The following is a 24,015-nucleotide window of genomic DNA, read 5'->3' on the forward strand; positions in this document are numbered from 1 at the left end:
TTTCTGCTCGAAACAGTTATCAAATAAACCATAACCTTTTATTTTCTACTTAAAAAGTTTTTATGTATGGGCGTTTTGTCTGGATGTATTTCTGTGCATGCCTGGTGCCCATAGAGCCCAGAAGAGGCCTTTTAGTTTCTTGAAATTGGAGTTAAAGACAGTTGTGAGGTGCTCCCTCTCTGGGTGCTGAGAATCAAACCTGGATCTTAACCACTGACTCATCTCTCCAGCAACCCCTCTATCCCACTAAATTAAAAGAGAGCTGGGGATGTGGCTCAGTTGTTAAAGTGTTTATGTAGCACACACGAGGCCCTGGGTTCAGTTCCTGTTATTGTATAAACCAGGCTGAGTCGTAATTCCAGCACAGGGAGATGGAGGTCAGAGTTCAAGGTCATTTTAGGCTATATAGAATGCTTGAGGCCAGTCGGTGCCACGGAAGATATTCTCTTAAAGCAAATGAGCAAACAAACCAACCTAACCAAAACCCTCCTGATGCAATGATCAGTTCCAGTGGTCGTCTTCTGTCTGTCTCTGCTCTAGACAGTGAGAAATAGTGATGTTGGCGCGTTTAAGAGACAATTTAAGGAGCTTGGTTTTTCTCCAAGAGTTCGGGTAAGAGGATAGCAAGACAGCTATGGACCCGGCTCAGCCTGCTGTCAAGCCTGAGAACTTGAGTTCGATCCCCAAGAAACCACACAATGGAAGGAGCGAGAACCAACTCCCACAAGCTGTTCTCTGACCACCACCTGCATCAGAAAGCCCCTACTCAAAATAAATAAATGGAATTTAAAAAAACACAGTAAGAATATAATCTTACTTTCTAAAAAGAATATATCTTCGGAGATTCACATGGAAGAAGTGTGAGGCTGAAAACTGACTCAGCGAAATATTTCGGAGGCAGTTTCAATAATAGCAGGAATCCAGCAGTAATGAAGACCCTGGTACTAGGAATCAACATCTGAAGCCCAGATACAGATGCCTAAGATACATCTGGTAGATGTGTATAATTCCTATGTTCCAGGCAAATAAAGAAAAGCCCACTCTTACTAAAGATGGTCTTTGGGCCGAGTTCCCGTGTAAGCAGTTGTCAGTTTTGAGAGTAGGGCCAACAGGTTGGGAAGGAAAATAGAAACGGTGCCCTCCACCGGCGAGGGGGCGGAGCCCGACGAGGGGCGGGGAGCGCGCGGAGGTGTTTCGCGGTGCCGGGTATCGCGAGAGCTGGGCGGGCCGGGGCCTCGCAGCCGTCAGTTCCCCCACCCTCCCGGGAGGAGCCGTGGGCCCTGGACTCTCCAAATTCTGAGCTCTCATCATGGCGGCGGCTGCCGCGGCGGCCGTCGGGGGGCCGCAGCAGTCCCAGTCGGAGGTGCCCGAGCAGGGGCCGGCCCTGGACAAGGCGGCCACGGCCGCGCATCTGAAGGCCGCTCTCAGCCGGCCGGACAACCGTGCGGGCGCCGAGGAGCTGCAGGCGCTGCTGGAGCGGGTGCTGAACGCAGAGCGGCCGCTGGCAGGGGCTGCGGGCGGCGAGGAGGCGGCGGGCGGCGGCGGCGGCCCCGGCGCGGCCGAGGAGGATGCCCTGGAGTGGTGTAAGTGCCTTCTGGCCGGCGGCGGCGGCTACGATGAGTTCTGCGCGGCCGTGCGGGCCTACGACCCCGCGGCGCTCTGCGGCCTGGTCTGGACGGCCAACTTCGTGGCCTACCGCTGCCGGACGTGCGGCATCTCCCCTTGCATGTCGCTGTGCGCTGAGTGCTTCCACCAGGGCGACCACACCGGACACGACTTCAACATGTTCCGCAGCCAGGCCGGGGGCGCTTGCGATTGCGGGGACAGCAACGTAATGCGGGAGAGTGGGTGAGTGGAGCCCCGGTGAGGCGACCCGGGCCGTGTGGTCCTGCGGGGTCGGGAGAGGCCTAAGGGGAAATCTGGGAGATGACCCCCATCTGTCGGGGGACGTTTGGGGGAGGGCGCAGACCCAAGGGGCTGGAGGTGACTGAGCTGTCATTGGTGGGAAGGGGGTGGGGAGGACGGGTGAGCAGCATGTGCGGGGAAACGGGCTGGGGATTTTCGAGGAGGTCAGGGTGGGCGACCGATGGGGGAGACAGGAGTCAGTGCGTGGGGCGAGAGGGCAAGGAAGACGAGCGGATACTTGGGGGAACCTGGCGTGGAGCTGTCAGTTGTGCACTTGCTGGAAAAAGGCTGTACGGCTGCATGCCCGGTTCTGGAAAAGAGCCTTAAAAGTGATTTGGATTGACTGGGAGTGATTTGGGATCTGAATTGGGTCACCTGATGATGAGGACCGGGGAGATGGTCTAGTACTGCAAGGAAGGACCCTTGGGGGAAAAGCTGAACTGTCTGTGTGCCTGTCTGTCTGTCTGTCTGTCTGTCTGAAGGACCGAGCTCTGGAGCTGACGGGAGTTGAGGGAGGAGGGAAGGGGAGGGGCTTGCATAAAAAGGACTGTTGAGCTGTCAGCGGAGTATTTGGCGTGCTGGAGTGACATGGAGATTCGGGCTCCCGAGCAGTCAGATATAGAATATCCCTCCCACCAGGAGAAGGAGGAAATCGCCGAGTGAATTAGGAGATAAGTGCTAGATCTTATCTAGTTAAGGACAGCTTAATCTTTAATATGAGAACATCTGTCCTTAAGGAGACACTCAACACATGCATCTTTGGCAAACGCATGCGTTTCTGATATGTGCAGTACACCTGGTGTTGGCACCTATGCCTTAATCCACTTACACTACAGTCGTTAGTGATAAATTCCTTAAATAGCCAAGAAATTAGTGGCCGGGGAAGAGGTTTCTGAGCAGAAGGATTAAGAAAAAGGATTTAGAAGGAGATAGGAAGAACTTGCAAATAATAATCAGGGCTAGCAATTAAACATTGAATTTTTTTGCTTCACTTTTAGTGTTTTAATATTTATATATTATTGAATATATAAGCCAAAATATAATAAAGAGACCGTTCGAAATTTCCCTTCTTTCTGATCTCTTCTCTGCCAGTTCCTTCTCAAGGCTTAGTTTCTCTAGTGCAAAGCAAGCAACAATAAATGTTTCCTACTTACTGTTTCCTTTCATCCAAAAGGTAACATTGTTTTACCTCTTGCCGTCTTCACTTTGATGTCTTTCATATCAGTAAATCAGTTTCCTGATTCCATTGTGTAAAAACTGCTACACAATGTCCATGAATTTTCTGCCCTTAATTTAGTTCATTTGATGGGCATGAAGAGTTCTAGTACAAAATAAAACCCCGGTGTACGGTGTGCTAGCCTTCTCTCACCCGGTGTACGGTGTGCTAGCCTTCTCTCACCCGGTGTATGGTGTGCTAGCCTTCTCTCACCTGTACAAAACCCCGGTGTACGGTGTGCTAGCCTTCTCTCACCTGTACAAAACCCCGGTGTACGGTGTGCTAGCCTTCTCTCACCCGGTGTACGGTGTGCTAGCCTTCTCTCACCTGTACAAAACCCCGGTGTACGGTGTGCTAGCCTTCTCTCACCTGTACAAAACCCCGGTGTACGGTGTGCTAGCCTTCTCTCACCCGGTGTACGGTGTGCTAGCCTTCTCTCACCTGTACAAAACCCCGGTGTACGGTGTGCTAGCCTTCTCTCACCCGGTGTACGGTGTGCTAGCCTTCTCTCACCTGTACAAAACCCCGGTGTACGGTGTGCTAGCCTTCTCTCACCCGGTGTACGGTGTGCTAGCCTTCTCTCACCTGTACAAAACCCCGGTGTACGGTGTGCTAGCCTTCTCTCACCTGTACAGATATATCAGTGGGGTAAATTAAAAAGCTGGGATGTAGAAACATTTCCTTCCTAAGGCTTGTTATAACTAAGGTATGGAGTAGCCTATTTTTCAGTAGCTTCTTTATCAGTGTTATCAAACAGTGTTATCAGAACTTTGGATTTTTTTTCTATTTGGTGAAAGTGTCAAATTTTAACTGCTTCACATAATTTAACTCATTTAGTCTTTAACAATTTTGAGATACTTACTGTTATTATTCCCATTGAATTGGAGAGGAAAATAGGGCACAGATTTTTAAAACTTGCTGAAGATCACTCAGGTAGTAAATTAGGCATGCTGGCTCCATATCCTGATCTCTCAAGTGTTCTTTAATTTGTTTGGTTTTGGGGACTTATCTCTGTGTTGTGCGTGCTAAGAAGGTGCACTCCTGCCTTCTTCCACATCCAGCCTCTAAATACTCTTACTGGTTTTTCTCTTCAGCGCTGTTTTGTCTTTTTGATTTTAAATGTCATTTTTTAAAAAACCTCCAATTAAAAAATAACAGACACACAGCACATGTGCAGATTTCAGAAGACAACTTGGAGCTGTGGGATCTGGAGATTAAATTTAGGAGTCAGGCTTGTGTGACAAGCTCTTTTTTTTTTTTCCTTTTTGGTTTTTCGAGACAGGGTTTCTCTGTATAGCCAGGCTGGCCTCGAACTCACTGAAATCCTCCTGCCTCTGCCTCTCAAGTGTTGGGATTATAGATTTGCACCACTGATGCCTGACTGTGACAAGCCACATCATCCTCCTTTAAAAAGAGGTGCGTCAAGTCGTGGAGGATTTATAGCTGTCTCACTGAGGCATTTTTACTTTTGTTCTAGGTTATCATTCAGGGGAACTAATAATGAAAGAAGTAATGTTGGTTCTTCCTAGAATTTGGAACAAAGTGGTAATTATCAGACTGTTCTGGAGAAAATGCAAATCTGGCACTTTAAAATTATGATGCTTCATTCTGGAAGTGGAAATAATATTAGTAAGGTTTTTGTTTTGTTTGACATAGGGTCCTGGAACTTGGTGTGTAGACCAGGCTGGCCTTGAACTTTCAGTGACCCTCTTGCCGCCTTCTTTCAAGTGTGAGTATAGATGTGAGTCACCCTGCTGGAGACTCAGTTCTCTCTGTCTTGAGACAGGGTCAGTCTTGATGCCTAATCCCAGCTGGCGGCGAATCGTCTTCCTGCCTCATTCCTCCAAATGCTAGGATTATAGGTGTGAGTCATCATGCCCGGCTTGCAATGATTTATTTATTTATTTAAAAAATACAAACATAGCTAGGCAGCGGTGGCACACGCCTTTTCTCCTAGTGCTTGGGAGGCAGAGGCAGGTGGATCACTGAGTTTGAGGCCAGCCTGGTCTACAGAGCAAGTTCCAGGACAACCAGGCTACACAGAGAAGCCTACATCAAAAACTCAAAACAATAACAACAAATTAAATCAAAACGAAACAAAAACAGATTTAGGGCATCCATGCTGTAGATAAGTCCATGTATTTTTATTGAGGTTTCGGGGAATTTATTTTGCCCATGGTAGCAATTGTACATGACTTGACACTTAATATTTACTGATTTAATTGTTCTCTCAGAAAAATAGAACTGTTGCCTGTATGTTCCAGGGGTTGCTATGTCCAGTGTCAATAGACAAGACTGAAACAACATTGGAACCTTTAGTGGTTTAGATAGACTAGTAGGGCTGAATACCTACTCTGCTCCCTTTAGAGAGATCGGTGATGATGACTGGGAGTGCAGGCTAAGGTGCGGCTTCTGGAGTCATTTTAGAACTAGAACTAGCGTGTTATTACAGTGTTCCAGGTGGACAGCACTGTGTTACCCTGGCCCGGGCAGCAGTCCCTACAGGTAGCTAAAACTGAGAATTCATATATTTTGAAGTTGCTTTTCTCATTAGTATAAAAGCTTGTGAGTTCTACTGTACTGCTCAGGATATCTCAGAAAGATCCTACTTTCCCTGGATTCTTACTACTGTATTGGCTATTTGCAGTGTTGGGGATTGAAACTAGGATTGTAACCAGGAATGTGCTCTATCCCAGAGCCATACTTTGTCCTTGTGTCTTCATACTCAAAAGAAGAAGCCTTGCTGTGCCTTAATCCTTTTTCATGTGTCTGACTGCTGTGGTTGGAGATGGTCCATCACAACAATATTAGCATTTCATTTACAAATTTGCAATTATAGAAATAAGGGAAAGATTCAGGTGTTTTTTTGTTTGTTTGTTTGTTTGTTTTTTTGACAGGTTCTCTTTACTTAGCTCTGACTGTCCTGAAATTCACTGTGTAGACCAGACTGGCCTTGAACTCACAGAGATCTGCCTGCCTCTGCCTCCTGAGTACTGAGATTTAAAGCATGTGCCACCAGTCCTGGCTTGCATCATTTTAGATTTAGTATCATTGATATTGTCAGTGTAGTAGTGGTTTTAGCAGCTACAGGAAACAAAGAGGGAATGATTGAGGACTCATTGTGAGATGATATCACAAAACATATGGGAACGATGTACTAGCAATCCTGTGGTCCTGGGCTGTGTACTAACAACCCTGTGGTCCTGGGCTGTGTACTAACAACCCTGTGGTCCTGGGCTGTGTACTAACAACCCTGTGGTCCTGGGCTGTGTACTAACAACCCTGTGGTCCTGGGCTGTGTACTAACAACCCTGTGGTCCTGGGCTGTGTACTAACAACCCTGTGGTCCTGGGCTGTGTACTAACAACCCTGTGGTCCTGGGCTGGGGAGATGGCCTGCTGGTGAAGAGTACTTGCTGCTCTTGCAGAGACCCTGAGTTCAGTTTCCAGCACTCACATGACGACTTACAACCATTGTTGCTGTAGTTCCGGGGAACCCAGCATCCTCTTCTAGCCTCTGGGGCTACTTCACACATGTGATGCACATGAATGTAGCAAAGCACATACACATAAAAATAAAATAAATCTTGAAAAGGAAGACAATTTATAACAATATGGTGTTTTTGTCTGTGGTGCTGGAGAGCAGGCTGTGCTTCCCACATGCACAAGAGTTACTATTATTCAATATTAGAGATGGTCGATGGCTGGGTGAACTTAAAAACAAACAAAAACAATGTGATAAAAAACCTAAAATAATAAAGCCAGGCGTGGTGGCACATGCCTTTAATGCCAGCACTTGGCAGGCAGAGGCAGATAGATCTTTGTAAGTTTGAGGCCAGCCTGGTCTATAGAGTGAGTTCCAGGACAGCCAAAGATACACAGAGAAACCCTGTGATGAAAAACAAAGCAAAAAAAGAAATCTAAAATAATTTCTGACTTGGTGTGGGAGGTTCTTCTGTCTATGTGTTGCTTTTATTGGTTAATGAATAAAGAAACTGGCTTGGCCTAATAGGTAGAACAGAGCTAGATGGGGAAGACTAAACTGAATGCTGGGAGAAAGGAGGCAGAGTCAGAGAGAAGCCATGTAGCCCCACCAAAGACAGACGCCTGAACTTTAGCTGGTAAGCCATAGCTACATGGCGATACACAGATTAATAGAAATGGGTTAAATTCATATGTAAGAGTCAGCCAATAAGAACCTAGAGATAATGGGCTAAGCAGTGATTTAATTAATATGATTTCTGTGTGATTATTTTGGTTCTGGGCGGCCGGGACAAACAAGCGGCCTCCTTACTACACTGGCTAGCTGGTTTTAGGTTATAATGGGAAACTAAACAGAACTGAGATTTTAAACATTTCTCAAATTTTGATGTAGTTATTTTAACATATTATCATGTCTTAGAGATTTTTTTTTTTACTACTTTGCTTACTTTCTTTCAGATTTTAAGGTACTTACAGATAGGCACCCTAGATGAGAGCACAGATGCATTTAATAGATGCTCCCTAAATGTTAAGTTGGGCTATATCTGAAAGGTCACCCTAAGATAAATTGCTTTATTATTTAGGAAATGGCTTCCTTCCCCCCATCTTTAAAATGTCAAAAGTAGTCCATATGGGCTATAATATATATGAGTGGATAGAGTTAAAGGTCCTTTTTTTACCATTCCTCAATAAGGGATTGCTCTCGTTTTCATTTGACCTTAATTATGCACTTCAAAGATGCTAGCAATAATGGATCAGTACTTTAGCTGTCTTGTTGGAAATATTTTGGTAGTTTGGTTTGTGACAGTGCTGAAGTGGAGGCAGTGATATCTGGTTAACACTCTTTCTCTGCAGTTATTTCCCCTATGTGTATTGGGCAGTGTCTCATATTAGCACATGGTGCATTTTCTTTTCTTTCTTTCTTTTTTTTTTTAAAAAAACACTTTTCTGTTTTATTTTATGTGTTATAATAAGTGTTTTGCTTGAATGTATGTCCACAAACCACTTACATGCCAGGAACTAGAGTTACAGATGGTTTTGCATCACCATATCAGTACTGGGAATTGACTGGGTCCTCTGGAAGGTCAGGCAGTGCTCTTAGCTTCTGAGCATCTCTTTAGCACTCCGTCCCCTTTTTTGAGACAGGTTTTCAGGATGTGTCCCATTTGGCCTTGAACTCCTAGGGTTCTGCCTGCCCCTCCTGAGTGCTGGCGTTAAAGTGTGCATCAGCATTCTCACCTATTTTCTGTTCAGTAGTTACTTAGTATCCCAGTGCATTTTCATGGGGATGTTGTAAATGCTGGTGTAGTCAGTATTGTCATATAGTTTGTGTGTGCACACATATGTATGAAGATAAACTCCCAAAGACTACAACTCAGTTAAAAAAGGTGTACACTGCAATCTTTGATAGATCCATTTAAAGAAACCAATTTATACTCACCCCAGTGTATGAATTGGTTTCTTTCCATCCTGGCCCACATAACATGTATAATATTTTAATTTTGAATTTTTTACTTGCATTTTTCTTCTATACAGAAAACTCAGCAGTATACATTTAACTCACCCTAGTGATAGATTCAGTATAGCCTTTTCTATTTCCTATCTTGCCAGTGTGGCTTTTCTGTTAAGCCGTGGGTTTTGTACCTGAGATGTTGTCTTTCTATTGATGGCAGATGTCATCATGTTGTTACCATTGGTCATGGGAACTTCTACCAGCTTAGCCAGGACTCTTCTTTTTCTGAGTTAACCTGTTGAAGCAGTGGTGGTATGAACTATTGTGGGATAATGCTCTTGTACACTGTAAAGTTTTGTCACTTGTATTCGTTTAATAAAATGCTGATTGGCCAGTATTCAGGCAGGAAGTGTAGGCGGGGAAACCAGGCTAAAAGAATTCTGGGAAGAGGAAAGGCAGAGATGCAGCAGTCACAAGCCAGATGCAGAGAAAGCAAGATGAGAATGCTGAACTGAGAAAAGGTACCAAGCTACACAGCTAAACATAAACAAGAATCATAGGTTAATTTAAGTTGTAAGAGCTAGTTAATAGTAAGCCTGAGCTAATAGGCCAAACAGTTTTTGATTAATATAAGCCTCTGTGTGTTTCTTTGGGACTTAACAGCTGCAGGACCAGGCAGGACAGAAACTTCCAGCTATAATGAACTATCAGTATAAGTTTGATAATAAAGATATGTGCTTTTACTCTCACATTTATATCCCATTTATACATACTGACATTTTAGCAAATTAATTAATTGCATTATGTAATATGGTTAATGGTTGAAGTACTAGTATTACTTATTTTTTCTTTTTTGAGACAGGGTCACACTGTGTACACCTGGCTAGCCTGGAACTCACTATGTAAACTGGACTGGCCTCAAACTCATGGTGATTTCTTGAGTGCTAGGTTTAAAGGCATGCACTACCGCTCCTGGTAGAGATAATCTCTTAAATTATATGTCTGCATGTATTTGTATGAATTATTTGTTAAATTTCTTTCCTATGAACTTGGAATTTTCTTTAATGAAATAGTCATCTAACCATGAAGCTAACAATTCAAACAAAGGAGCAAAATACCTTTTGTGCTATAAAAACCTTGGAGGAAGAAGAGCTGAAGAAAACTCAGTTCCCTTTCTGTAGTCATTGTCCTTTTGCCATTACTAATTTACTAGGAGTAGTGTAGACATGGTTTCCCACTGGCGAGAACTTTGTGGCATGGTGATGTACTTCATGGTGATGAAATCTAAGGAGAGCAGCAATTTGGAAGTCCTCCTACTTGTAATTATTTTTCTTTTATCATTCTAATACTTTAAATCTATTTTAAACTGTGAAACAACTTGATTGAGCAAAAATATAATGTTAAACACGTCTTTGTACTCATTGAGAGGACTAGACATAACTGTCATGCTTGCTTTGGAGCTGCCCTAGTAAGATAGCTAAAACTTCACCCTTGTTTCCCCCTTTTTTTCTTTGTTTCTCTGGAGTTTGTCATTATCCTGAAATCTGCCACATTCATACACGTCTTTAGGGCTGAGGTCTAGTATCTGTGACTCTCTCAGGCTGGAGTTGGTGGGAGGAATTGAAGCAAGGAACATTATCGTGACAAGGAAGAGACCCTTGCCTGAAGTCTGGTTGAAGCCTCTTGCTAGCTGAGACTCAAGAATTCTTTCAGTCAGCTCAAGATTGCCTGAGATGTTTTCTTCTTCCTAGCTAGAAGCCTATTTTCCAGAATTCTCTTTAAAAATTCCCTTTACAGTAAAGATACATGCTCAGCTTTCTTGTTTAGCCTGTGGCTCCTGTTTGTATGTCACTGGATTTAATTTCATTTAGAGTGTTTCCAGAGCCACCCTGTAATCTTACATCAAAAAGGAAAAGAAAAAGCTGTTTTAGCCATGCAATTTTAAAGTTACCAAAATAACTAGCTGGTGGTGGCTCACGCCTTCAATCCCAGCACTCCCGAGGCAGAGGCAGTGAATCTCTGAGTTCGAGGCTAGCCTGCTTTGTAGAGTGAGTTCCAGGACAGTCAGGGCTACATAGAGAAACCCTGTCTTAAAAAAACCAAAAAACAAAAAAGTTACCAAAATAGTATATATCATGATGCTAAGATACAATTGCAAGTGTCTTGACTAATAGGCCACATCTGGCTGTGTCTCTTTCTTTCTTAGAGGGTCTCAATGCTTAATCCCTCTGCTTAAAAATCCATGTTAAAATGTCTTTTTTAATATAGTGTCTTTTTAATAAATTACATATCTTCTCTGAGAAGCCTAACCTTGTACTGTCAGTTGAATCTTATTCTTTCCCTGGTTGCCTTTCTATTTTAATAAACTCCAATTCTGCTTCATATTTGCTGGTTCTGTAATTAGTTTCTGTGTCAAAACTGCCAAAAATTCTGGATGCCCCTGGGTAGAGAGTTCTCTGTAAAGAACTCAGATTGCTGTGGGCTGCATAGAGTTGTGTTTCCTCCTTGCCACCGAAGACAGACCAGGTTTTGTTTTTTTTCTTCTTTTTCCCACCTCTAGAAATTCATTAGTATCTGTTTATTATTTTCTTTCATCCTTTTGTTTTAATTTTCTCATAACAGTTTAGATCATTAATTGGTCTTTTCTGGCTTTTGTTTTTGTGTGTGATGTGATATGTGTGTGTGTGTGTGTGGTGTATGTATTTATCAGTGGGTGTTTGCATGTGTGTGTGCAGATACATGTGCACAGGCATGTATGCTTCTTGCCCGTTGAAGCCAGAAGTTGTCATCAGGTGCCTTTATCACTCTGTATATTTTTTCAATTAAAATTTTGTTTGTATGTGTATGCGTGTGTATGCATATGTGGAGGTCAGAGAAAAATTTGTGGGAGTTGTTTCTTTTTCCACCATGTGGTCCTCAGGGATTGGTCTCAGGTCATCAGGCTCGGCACCTTTACTTGCTTGGTCCTCCACTTTTGTTTTTTGAGAGAGGGTCTCTCACTTCACCTGAAGCTCGTCAGTTTGCCTGCGATGGGTGGCCAATGAGCTTCAGAGACTGATTGTCCCCTCCTCTGATACTGGAGTTCCAGGTAGGCTGCACTCTACCCAACTTTTCCTGTGAGTTCTCAGTTCCTGCCGCTTGCACAGCAGGTGCTTGACTATTTAGCCACCTCCTCAGCCCTACTTTTTGTGATTTTTTTTTTTTTGCTAGTAAGCTTTAATATTGCCATTTCTCTAAATTTTAGAGTCTAAAAATAGTTTTGGAAGCATCTCATATTTTCAATGTATTTTCACTTTTATTGAGTTAATATTCTCGTTTCTCAGCCGAGCAGTGGTGATGCATGCATTTAATCCCAGTACTCGGGAGGCAGAGACAGGTCGATCTCTGTGAGTTCAAGGTCAGGCTGGTCTACAAAGCAAATTCTAGGGCAGGCTCCAAAGCTACAGAGAAACTCTGGTCTTGAAAAAACAAAAACAAAAACAAACAAACAAACAAAAGGCTGGAGAGATGACTCAGTGGTTAAGAGCACTGGCTGCTCTTCCAGAGATCCTAGCACCCACATGGTGGCTCCTAGCCATCTGTAATGAGGTCTGAATCTCTCTCTGGTCTGCAGGCATACACACAGGCAGAACTCTGCATACATAATAAGTAAATCTTAAAAAAAAAAAAAACCAAAAAACCCCAAAACCAAACCAAAACAAAAAAAACCCCAAAAAACAAACAAACAAAAAACCAACTCTATTTCCTCTTTGATTACGTAGAAGTTTTGGGGGAGTTTAGGTAATATCTACTAGTAAATTTTGATTTAATTCTGTTACTGCCATACATTAATAGAATGTACTTCTCAGTCTTGTGCCTTATGCATTTGGAAAAGGTCTGATGTTTTGTAGTAGTTGCTTTGTAGTGGTGCCCAGCCTTTCAAATTCTTAGAGGACTTTTTGTATTCATTAGCTCAATGGATGCTTTGCAAGCACTCTGTCATTGAGTTTTTAATAATTTCCTGTGTACTTCTTCCACTAATTACTGAGAAAGTTCAAAGCCTGCAAGCCTGAAGACCTGAGTTCAATCCCTGAGACCTACATGGTACAAGGAGAGGAACAACTCCTGAAAGTTATCCTCTGATCTCCATGCCCCATATACGTACACATAGAAAAGTAAGAAAATAGAGTGAAGAAAAATGGATAAGCTGTTTGTTTTCATTGGACTTTGCTTTTTTACGCAGTCTAAAACTCTTGATAGTGATGCTTGCATCTCACACACAAAGAACACTTGGAGCTACAGTCATATTTAAGTCTGTTGTCTTGTTTTCTAGTTATCTTGTCTGTTCTTTCTTCTTTCTTCTTTGGAGTGTGTGTGTGTGTGTGTGTGTGTGGTGTGTGTGAGAGAGAGAGAGAGAGAGAGAGAGAGAGAGAGAGAGAGAGAGAGAGAGAGAGAGAGAGAGAGAGGAAACTCATTCTGTAGCCAGGCTGGCCTGGAACTTTACTTAGCTAAGGTTGACTTATGACTCAAACTTATGATGGTCCTCCTGCCTCAGCCTACCAAGTGCTGCGGTTACAGGAGTCAGTTCCTATGCCCAACTTGATTTTTTAAAAAAATTCTTTTGGCTTAGCTATATTTGTATTTCCTTTTCTAGTTTTTGAGCTATAATTTTTACTACACTGTGGTATGCAGCAAGAGATTGGTGCCCAGTGCCAATATACTGGTACTGGTGTTTGCAAAAAGAGCTTTAGTGCAGGTTTTTTGACAAGGAGATAAGAATGCCAAACTCTCTCCCTGACTACCAGCAGCAAAGGGATTTAAATGTCTTAGGAGAAAAAGAAACCATGGACTGAGCTGATTGCTTGAAGCTAGGAATTTTGGTTTCAAATATATCAGACTAGATGGATTTGATTTGTGGATCCTTTGTAATTGAGCAGTGTCTGGCTCTATCCTGCAACTGTGGATAGCACCTCTTACTTCTAGCCTATGTATGTGTTACGTGCACACACTGATGGATATGCAGTTGTGCTAGTATGCAGGGAGGTGTTGAGGCCAGAGGTAGATAGATACTGGGTGCCTTTCTCTTCACTATTGTTTGAGACTGGATCTCTTGTTGAACCTAGAACTTGGTGTTTGGGCTAGACTTTCTGGCCACTGTCTGCCTGTCTCCCCTGTGCTGTTGCTGGGGTTACAGATGGGTGCTTCTCTCCCTCACTTTTTGTTGTGGGTGTCAAGGATCTGAATTGAGGGTCTCATGCTTGCTTAACAAAGACTTTAACTGGGCCACTTCCCTGACTTGTCTGCTTTTCCTTTGGGCTTTTAGTGATTTTTGCCTAATTCTCACGTGTGTTCTGAGTCAGATGTAATCAATGATTCTCTTAGTTTTGGTTCCTTCCATCTCTGTCTTCTGTAGATTCCGTGCTTGACACTGTTAGTTGTACCTTGTTGGTTGCACTATATATTGTTCTTTTAAGTATTTCTTAGCTTTGTTTTTTGTGTAAAGTTATTTTCTTGGAGACATTTCTATCTTTTGGGTCTTCTATGATTTGTTAGGAGGGTCTGAAGTACTTAGTTTAGGGCTAAGTTTTGTCTTCTGAGGAAAGATGCTTTTGAGTTGTTGACTTTATGAATGAATGTAATTTTGGCTGAGGGTATAGATAAGTGGGAAAGTGCTTGGCTAGCAGTTGCACTTGCCTGGATTTTTCTTTCTGTCTTCCTTCCTTCCTTCCTTCCTTCCTTCCTTCCTTCCTTCCTTCCTTCCTTCCTTCCTTCCTGTCTGTCCGTCTGTCCATCTGTCTATCTATCTTTTTAGATAGGGTCTTGGCTATGTAACCTTAGTTGTTCTGGAACTTACCAGGCTGGCCTCAAACTCACAGACGTCCACCTTCCTTTGTCTTTTGAATGTCGGAATTAAAGACTTATTCCACCACATCTGGCTTTTTGCCTGAATTTTGTAATTTCTGGTGTGATTATAAGAAAAGATACCATTCTTGATCCAAGTATCTCTGTGTGTGTGTGTGCTTTCAGAGGTGTTTACCCTTGGCCTTGGGTAGTTTTCTTACATCTATGTGCTGTTCAGTACTCAAGGATTCCGGAGTATTCTCTATGCATTCAGTGGATAATTTCTCTGGATTATTTTTATTTTATTTTATTTTTTATTTTTGATGACTGTCCTACAGAGTGTAGCTGCACTTATCTTCCTAGACTAAGAATCTTCTCAGCTCAGGAATTTGCCTGGACCATTTAGATTCTCCTTTGTGTTGTACCCTGGAATCCCATAAGAAAAGTAAGCTGACATTGGTAGACCTCACTTTGTTTCCTATCTATTAGAGATTATTGTCTTTCTTTGATGTCTAGTGTGTTGAAAAACATTGCTTTATATTTTGTCTCAATTTTGGTTGTTTTAGATGAAGAGGTTAATTTGGTGTCTTAATTTATCTTGGGCAGAAGTTAATATCCTGCTGGGCAGTGGTGGCACACGCCTTTAATCCCAGCACTCAGGAGGCAGAGGCGGGCAGATCTCTGTGAGTTCCAGACCAGATTGGTCTACAGAGCAAATTCCAGGACAGGCTCCAAAGCTACACAGAGAAAGAAACCCTGGCTCGAAAAACCAAAAAAAAAAAAAAAAAAAACCAAAAAAAATCTCAACTGTCTTGTTATCTTTTTTTTCTTTTTCTTTCTTTCTTTTTTATTTTTTAAGACAGGGTTTTTCTGTAGCTTTGGGGCCTGTCTTGGAACTCACTCTGTAGACCAGGCTGGCCTTGAACTCACAGAGATCCACCTATCTCTGCCTCCCAAGTGCTAGGATTAAAGACATGTGCCACCACCGCCTGGCATTATCTTTTTTTTTTTAACATACTATTTTTAATGATCACTTGGAAATTTCATATCATATACCCCGATCACACTACCTTCTCATTCCTCCCAGTTTCGCCCCACTACCCTTGTGACCTCCCTCCCCAAAAGGAAAACAAACAAGCAACAAAGGTCCCATTTGTGTTGCTCACATTTTCTCTGGGGTGTGGTCAAACTCCCAGTGCCAGCCCCTTAAAGGAAACTGAGCCCTTTTCCATCCACACCCAGTTAGAAACTACTAATTGTGGAGAGCTACACTACAGCATCCTTATCACAATTTTTAAGAGTTCTCATCAATGGCTTTCTGTCTAGACTGTTTCTTTTTCAGGGTGGGGTGGGATGAGGGCAGGGATAGGGACTGTCACAGAAGCCTTTTATGTCCCTCTTTTTCAGCTGTGAAATCTGCAGTCATCAATACCATGGCAAAAGTAGCTTCCTTGCCCTTTACAGTCAGTGGGAGCACAGATAATTGGACATACATAGATTTTGGGACAGCACGGACCATGGACAGTGACATGGTCTCTGATGTCTGCTTGTGCCATGGACCTCAGCATGTTCTTCTGTGGCAATACAGACTACAGACATCAACATGGCCCTCTGCTGCAGTAGATCACCGGCAGCAACATGGACCACAGTTAACATGGCCTCAGGTGGTTGTCCAGCTATTCACATCAACATGGCACCCAGCAGTAGCATGGCCCACATACATCAACATGGCTTCGGGCGGCAGCACAGACCACTGATATTTGCATGGTCTTCGGTAGTAATACAGGCCACACACATCGATATGGCCACAGCTGCAGTAGGAGAATGGACCCTTGGTGACAGCTCGTACCACAGATATCAACATGGCCTCCTGCGGCAACCTGGAGCATGGACACTAATTTGGCCTCCTGGAGTTGGCCGTCACCATGCTATCACCTCTAGTGGCAGCCCAGATTTCAGACATCCATCCACGTGAGCCTTGGGCTTGAACACGGTCTGCGGCAGTGGACCAGGGATAGCAACATGTCCTCCAGAGGCCCACAGGCCATAGAGGTCTTTCAAGGAGGTCCATTCCAGAAAATGAACTGACTTCCTGTTGTTGCTCAGAACCAGGTTGATCGTCAACTGGGCCTGAGTCTGCGCAAGCTCCAGGCTGCTACTTACCACATTGTCGGACTTACTCAGCAAACACCAGTTCCCCCGTCTGCTGCAGCCTTTCACGCCTGTCACCGCAGTCGCGTCTCTAGTTTCCTCTCTTACTGCTTGCTCACTCACCGCGCTGTTCCTCCGTCTTTCCCACCTCTCCATCAAATATTCGTTTGTTATAGTGTAGTATGTCACATAATATATTTTTTTGCTCAGCTTTACATGCAAATACTCATTGCAACGAGTCTGGTTGAAGGTTTCTAATTTCTGAACACGTAAATAAATACTGGACCATTGCTATTGCCCAGAGTCAGAGTGATGTTGCTGCCCAGCAGTACATCTCGGGGCAGGTTCTGTGAGAGTGCTTGGCTATCACACACCTCCCTGCCATCAGTGTCTGCCACCCCAGGCTTGTTGAGCTCAACTTTTGTGCTTATAGCCTGTGGGCAGCGCCACTGCTAGATTCCCTCCCAGCAAGGCAAGGAGTGCAGGCTGCATTGGCAATGACTCCATGCTGGGGGGTGACCAGAGAGTCTAGGACTGGTCCTATTTCAACAATGACATGTTTCTGTGGGAACTCTAGGCCTCTGCTCATCACCCCGCCCCTCATGGCTCACCAAGTACTACTGTTGAGCTTGTAGGCTTCCTACTATTCTCAGTCTCCCAGTAGGACAAGTCACATGGCCCCCTGCCACGGTGACTCCGTGCTAGGTGTTGGCTGATGGACCTACGGACAGCCCTATTCAGTATTGACCCGTTACTGTGGGCACTCCAGGCCACTGCCTTGTGCCGGCCAACACACTGCCTCTGTGCTTGCAGCCTGTTGGCGGTGAAGGGTATAAATTTGTTATTCTCACCGCTCCTGGCTCTGTTTCACCATCTTTCTTTCCAGTTTCATGAGTCCACTTTTAAAAAGCATCTTCCCGTAAGACTTTCCTTTTTATGTAGTTGTTCTGAGCCTCCATGGGTCTATCAGGTCCCTTGGAGCTCCAATGTGGGTGCTCAAAGCTGCTGCTGTCTTTATTTTTCTCAGCATCTTAATTGTTTTTTAATCAATAATGTATGTTTTTATTTTCTTTACAGTTAAGTGGGGTTTTGGTTAAAACATATTGAAGAAAAGGTGATATTGCTTATCTTCTCTTCTGGAAAACAAATATGTTTTTTAATGAGATGCTTAATACCTTTAATTATGTGCATATATTTGTAGTACAGTCTATGTGTTAAATTCATTTCCCCTCTTTTTTTTTTTTTTATCCTTTCTCCACTGAATCTACGACCATAATACTAGGAATTCTGCCACTTGGTTTTAGTCCCAGTCTGAGGGCATTCACCTAAGGGTGCTTTCTACAGTCTTCATGTTCTCCAGAAGTGTGCACTGCTGTATTTTTGGGGAAGAATTATCTCCTAGAAAAGGACCCACACTCAGTAGAAGTTTATCCCCATCTGCTTATGTATAGATTTTCTTGGAAACCTGTCATGTTAGCTTCTACTTATTGTTTATAATTAATTAATTAATTAGAGACACAGTACTTAGTAGTCCTAGCTGGCCTGGAACTCACAGAAGTCCTCTTGCCTTTGTTTCCTGGGTATTGGAATTAAAGGAATGTGTGATCACACCTGACTAGAATGAAAAATGTTAGACAATTTTATTTATTTTGATTGGTCGTGACATGCTCGAGTATATAGGTAAAATATTTTTTTGTCTTTTCAACTTATATAAACCTGTGTATTTTTATAGTTAAGATGCATTTTTGAAACCAGGTGTGTGACAAAGTCCTGTAGTTCTAGCACTTGGGAGGTCGAGGCAGTTAGTGAGCTACATAGTGAGGCTGATGTAGGAGACATTGTCTCAAAACAACAAATAAAAATCAAAGGAATACTTTGTGTGTGTGTGTGTGTGTGTGTAGATGATGTATTTGGATATTGTTCTTAAAACTTTATTCTTTGTCTTTCCCCCTTGGTTTCATCTTATTTTCTGCTGTAAGGGATATAGATCTTGCTGCGTTGCCCATCCTGTTCTCCAGCTCCTGTCCTGAAGTTTACACATGGGTGCATAGAATTTTAATATCAGAACCTGTTCTTGAGATGATTTACTCTCATCTCTTCCTTTGTGATTGAGATTTACCTTACATCTTTGGTGCAGATTCAGATTTCTGTGTGTAAAACACTGCACAGTCTAAGAGGACTTTATTTGATTAATAGATCAGTGTAATAATGGACTAGTTTGATTACTGGATTAAGAAGACATTTGTGTTTTCTGTTCTCTGGCTTTTTGGGTTCCTCTGCTGGCAAACTATTGTCCAAAAGTTCCATGCTTGTTTTTGAAAATAACATTTAATTAGATCACATCACACTCCAGGTGATGGTGGCCCAGGACTTTAGTCCCAGTACTTGGGAAGCAAAGGTAGGAGGATCTCTGTGAGTTTGAGGCCAGCCTGGCCTACAGAACAAGTTCCAGGACAGCCAGGGTTTACTCCCTGGCCCTAAAAATAAAAACTTATCATACTCATTTATTTGCATATTGTTTATGCTTTCTTTCACTTTATAAAAGTAGCATTGATTATTTATAACAGACTATATGGCCCTAAAGGCAGAAAATATTATCTGTTCCTTTAAAACAAAACAAAACATCAGAAACATGGTTAAATTTTGTACTATAGTTACAGGTTTTGTGAATTTAAAAATTATATTTCTTTCCCAAGCAAATAAAATTGTTCGGAAACCTGTGGATATATGTTAATTTAAGATCTCATCCAAACTAAGAACAATGAAAGAATGACTATAAATAATGCAGTTTTGGTTTTACCATGACTTTTTTTTTTTTTAAAATCATATACTAATCTAAATGTAGCAGTCACTTAACTATTTAAATTTCATGCTGAAAGTTAAGAGGAAAGTGTTACTTATGAATACTTGGGGAAATGATGCTGTTATTAGCTGCAGTAAGGAGTCTGGATATAGGGAACAGGTTAAACGGGTAAACAAGGTTTGGACAAGAGCTAGGCAGTGGTACATGCTTTTTATGGACTTTCCCCTTTTGACTAGCAATGACTTATTTATTATTAATCAAGATTTGGTCTAAGCTACAAACAGAATATTTTAGTCAGTTACAAAGATGTACAATTTCTTTCTCTTTTACTTTTCCTTCCTTTTTTTTTAAGATTTACTTATTATGTGTACAGTGTTTGTATGCCTGCAGGCCAGAAGAGGGCACTAGATCTCACTACAGATGGTTGTAAACCACTATGTGGTTGCTGGGAATTGAACTCAGGACCTCTGGAAGAAGAGCCAGTGCTATTAACCTTTGAGCCATCTCTCCATCCCAAGATGTACAATTTCTTATATAGACACCCCCATTCCTACTTATAAAGGGATTTATGACTTTTTTAAAAAAAATCTGCAAGCATATAAGTATGAGTATAGTGTATAGGAATGGAGTTTCCTGAATATACACTGGCAGATATTTTGTAAATAGCAGGAAAAACTATAAAGTAGGAGCTCTATTTCTGAAACTGTAAGTATATTGTCATAATTTTCATAATTTCAGTTTTAATATCTGCTCAGTTATTCATCCTCTAATTTACTCTAAAGTAAAAGAGGGTTAGATTTCTACACACTGTGACTTTAATGCTGCAAATAGTGTTACTCTTTTTCTCATTGAGAAAACAGGAAGTGCTCGATTGCTTGTGTTTAAAGTTACACACACATGTGATGTATTTGTGTTTATGGACTTCCTCCCTCCTTACTTTGGACAAGGAATCTAACCAGGCCCTACACATGCTAAGCATGAACTACACCTCAAGCTTGCATAATAGTGAGTAGGGATCTTAATGTAAGTTATGAGTCCCTATGTTAATAAATCTTACATTTTTTCTGGTCATCTAATTTATAAACAAAGGAGAGAGTTTATAAAATATCTCTGTACAGTTAGGAGAATTTCTGGGGCCATGTATGGTAGTCTGTGCCTGTAATCCCAGCAATGGAATGTGGAGGTGGAAAGATTGGGGTTTAAAGGCAACTTCAGTTACGTTAGGGATTTTGAAGCCAGTCTGGGTCATGAGACTTTGCCTAAAAAAACTCCACAATATGGGTATTCATGTATCACTGTCCACGTTAGGAAATGTGACAGAATATTTATCTCATAACTGAATTATAATTTAAAATAAAGTCAAACTAATGTAGTTACAAAATTTGAAAGTAAATTTTTCAAAAGATTTTAAAGAACTGCAGAGAGTCTGGAGAGATTGCTTAGGAGTTCAGAGTTCTTGGGAGGTAGAGGCAGGTGGATCTTTGTGAGTTTGAGGCTAACCTGATCTACAGAGCAAGTTTGGGACAGCCAGGGCAGCATAGAAAAATGCTGTCTCAAAAACTGCCGCCAAGAAAAAAGAAAAACAAGCAAATAAGACTGTTTGCTGCTCTTCCAGAAGGTCTAAGTTTGGTTCCTAGCATGTAACACCTGACAGCTCACAACCACCTGTTTCTCTAACTGCAAATCTGGCACTAGGCCTCCTCCAGCATGCACCCCCTGCCCCGCCAATGTGGTTGGTATACACACATACATATAAACATGAAAAAAAGAAATTTTTTAAGAACCAGTCTTAGAAGGTTAAAGGATTATGTCCTAAGATTAGAAAGAGATTAGAGAAGTTTATCCTTAATGTTGGGGTAGTAAGCTATGTGTACTGAGTCCAGGACTAAGATGGGGCATTCTGCCATTCTGAGACTAAAACACAGGGTTGTATTTAGTTAGCGCTTTGACTAATTATGAATTATAAACATTTTTCTGCTTTGTCATTGACAAATGAATGTATGTGATATTTTTCCTTATAGGCTTTTTCTGATCAGTTTTTATGTTCATTAATCATCAATAGTGGCTAGATTTTTGTTAGGCTTAATCTCCTTTCTTTCCTCCCCTTTTCCTCCTCCTTTACTCTTCCTCCTTCTCCTCCTCCTCCTTCTTCCTCTCTCTCTCTCTCTCTCTCTCTCTCTCTCTCTCTCTCTCTCTCTCTCTCTCTCTCTCTCTGAGACAGGTACTTGCTGTACTATCCAGGCTGGCCTAGAACTGCTGTGTAAATCAGGCCTATTGTAAATTTACAGAGACCTGCCTACCTCTGCTTCCCAAGTACTGGGATTAAGGACACGTGCTCCCATCCTGACTCAAATAATTTCCTTTTATTCTTATGCTTTTTCCCCTTTTAGATTTTCTCCCTCATATAATATATTCTGATTATAGAGTCTCCTTCCTCTGCTCCTCCCACTTCCTCCCAACTCCCCTCCTATCCAGATCCACCCTTTCCTGTCTTTCATTAGAAAACAAACAGGCTTCTAAGGGCTAATAATAAAATAAAATAAGATAGAACAAAAACTAACTTATTGGAATATGACAAACAAAGAGAAGGCAAAGAGCCCAAGAAAAAGCACAAGAAACAGATAAAGATATAGAGATACTCAGAAATCCCATAATAACACTAGACTAGGTGCTTTAATGTAGACTCAAATAACTGTAGAATAAAAAGAAAGAAGAAAAAAGTGTAGGGGAACTGCCATTATGAGACAAAATTCTAAAGAGGCCATTGAGTTTGTTTTCTACTGCTGGGCGTGCAATCTACCCTCTAGAGTAGGTTTGTTTCTCAGTGAGAGTCCCTTGGAGAGAACTAAAATTTCATTTGCAAGTGGCTATCAATTGGAGACAGCTTCTGTTTAGGGTATGCGTCCACTTCTCCTTTCAGTTCTAGGACTCCATCTGGTGCATGGAGTGCATGCAGGGCATGCAGGCCCTGTGCATACTGCCTTGGTCTCTGTGTCCACAAGTGCATTGGCTGATTTAGGCGGTCTTGTTTTCTTGGTGTCCTCCACCCTTTCTAACTTTTATGGTCTTTTCACTTCTACTTCCACAGGGTTCCCGGAGCTCTGGGAGGGATTTGATGGAATACCTATAAAACAGTGCTTTGCTTTGCCGTTGTTAGAGAAGCTGCCTCCTGCAGCAGATGGGAACAAATAGGCCAATAGCAGACACTGTGCAGAGAGTGAGAGACCACAGAGCATTCATCCAGATGGAGATATCTACACATCTTAAAAGGAATGTCTCCACCAAATAATTTCTTTGTCATTAAATATCCATGAACATATTCTAGGATCACAATGCCATTGTCATATCTAATAAAATTCACTATTGTGTATTAGTGTGCAGTTTAATCAGATCACCTTGGCTGTTCACACATTTTTTTCTGATTACTTGATCTCTCAAACCTCTTAGATTAGAGTAACCTTTTTACCTGCTTGATCCCTCTGACACTGACAGCTTGCAGAGAAACTGAAACCAATTTTTCCTATGTATAAAGTCTCATTTTAAGTTTGTCTGTTTGTTTTCTTGAGGTGTCATTTAACTAACTAGTTCCTTCATTTTGCATACTTCTCATAAGAAGGAATTGGCCCTTGAGGTTGGTGCCGTTCACTCCCTGTGTTCATGCTGTGCACTTTATATGCATTGCAGTGCCCCTTCTTTTCCTCCAGGATACCAAAATCGGTATGGTTATAGTTCAATTCCCTTAAGCTTTCTCTTAATAAATACCTCTATGAGTGGGTCAGAGATGGAGAGAGAGGAGGAGAGGGAGGGAGAGGGAAAGAGGGAAAGAAGGAGGGGGAGGAGGGAAAGGGAGGGAGGAAGGGAGGGAGGGAGGGAGGGAGAGAGAGAGAGAGAGAGAGAGAGACGACTGTTAGAGCATAACAAAATCTAGCAGATATTGCAAAATGATTTTCTCATTACTATTTTTTGTTTGAAAATTACTTTGTTAGAGAACCAAAGCATCTTTTCATATATTTATTTATTTATTTATTTTTTTAATTTTTTTATTATTAAATTATAAAAGTTTCCATTTCAGCCCCTCCTCCCACAGACACAATCATATATTTATTAAGAAGTACTTCTTTTGCTAATTTTGATATCATGTCCTGATTTTTCTATTGTTTTATTTTTTCCATTTTAAAGAGTTTCTAATTACAGTAATTATCTGTTTTACATATTGTATTTTTCCAGTTACTCTGTGTAGAAGCTAAATCTATAGATAGGCTTTCTATACTCCAAGATAATGAAGAATATTATTTTATTTCAGACTTTTTGTATATAATTTTTAATGTTAATGGTATATATTTTGTGTTGTTTAAGGTAGAGATAGAATTTATTTTCTGTGTTTAATAAATCAATTTTGACCTAAAAGAGTTTGTTAAAAGTCTTTTCATGGGGTGGAAAGCTCAGCAGTTAAGAGTTCACATTATTTTTGCAAAGGATCCCAGTTTGGTTCTTAGCACCCACATTGGATGCTCACAAACTGCTGCAATTCAAGCCTCAGGGGAATCTGATGCCTTTGGCCCCTGTGGGCACCTGCACTCTTGCGTACACACACACAATTGATATAAAAATCTTATAAATCAGTTGGTTGTTGGTGGTGCACGCCTTTAATCCCAGCACTTAGGAGACAGAGGCAGGTGAATCTCTG

The 24,015-nt window shown here is 41.9% G+C and overlaps 1 protein-coding gene across 6 annotated transcripts in view; it reads left to right on the forward strand.

The window, feature by feature from the left end:
* Positions 1-1,294: 1,294 nt before the first annotated feature.
* Positions 1,295-24,015, forward strand: part of Ubr3 (ubiquitin protein ligase E3 component n-recognin 3) — a 129,322-nt gene continuing 106,601 nt past the window's right edge. For all 6 annotated transcript variants that reach the window (XM_087900040.1, XM_087900042.1, XM_087900043.1 and 3 more), the window contains exon 1: positions 1,295-1,848. In XM_087900040.1, coding sequence (XP_087756166.1) covers positions 1,310-1,848 — 539 coding nt within the window. In that variant the 5' untranslated portion in view covers positions 1,295-1,309. The remainder of the gene's footprint in view (positions 1,849-24,015) is intronic.

The sequence above is a fragment of the Myodes glareolus genome, chromosome 21, assembly GCF_982192425.1.
Source record: "Myodes glareolus chromosome 21, mMyoGla1.1, whole genome shotgun sequence".
Classification (NCBI taxonomy): domain Eukaryota; kingdom Metazoa; phylum Chordata; class Mammalia; order Rodentia; family Cricetidae; genus Myodes; species Myodes glareolus.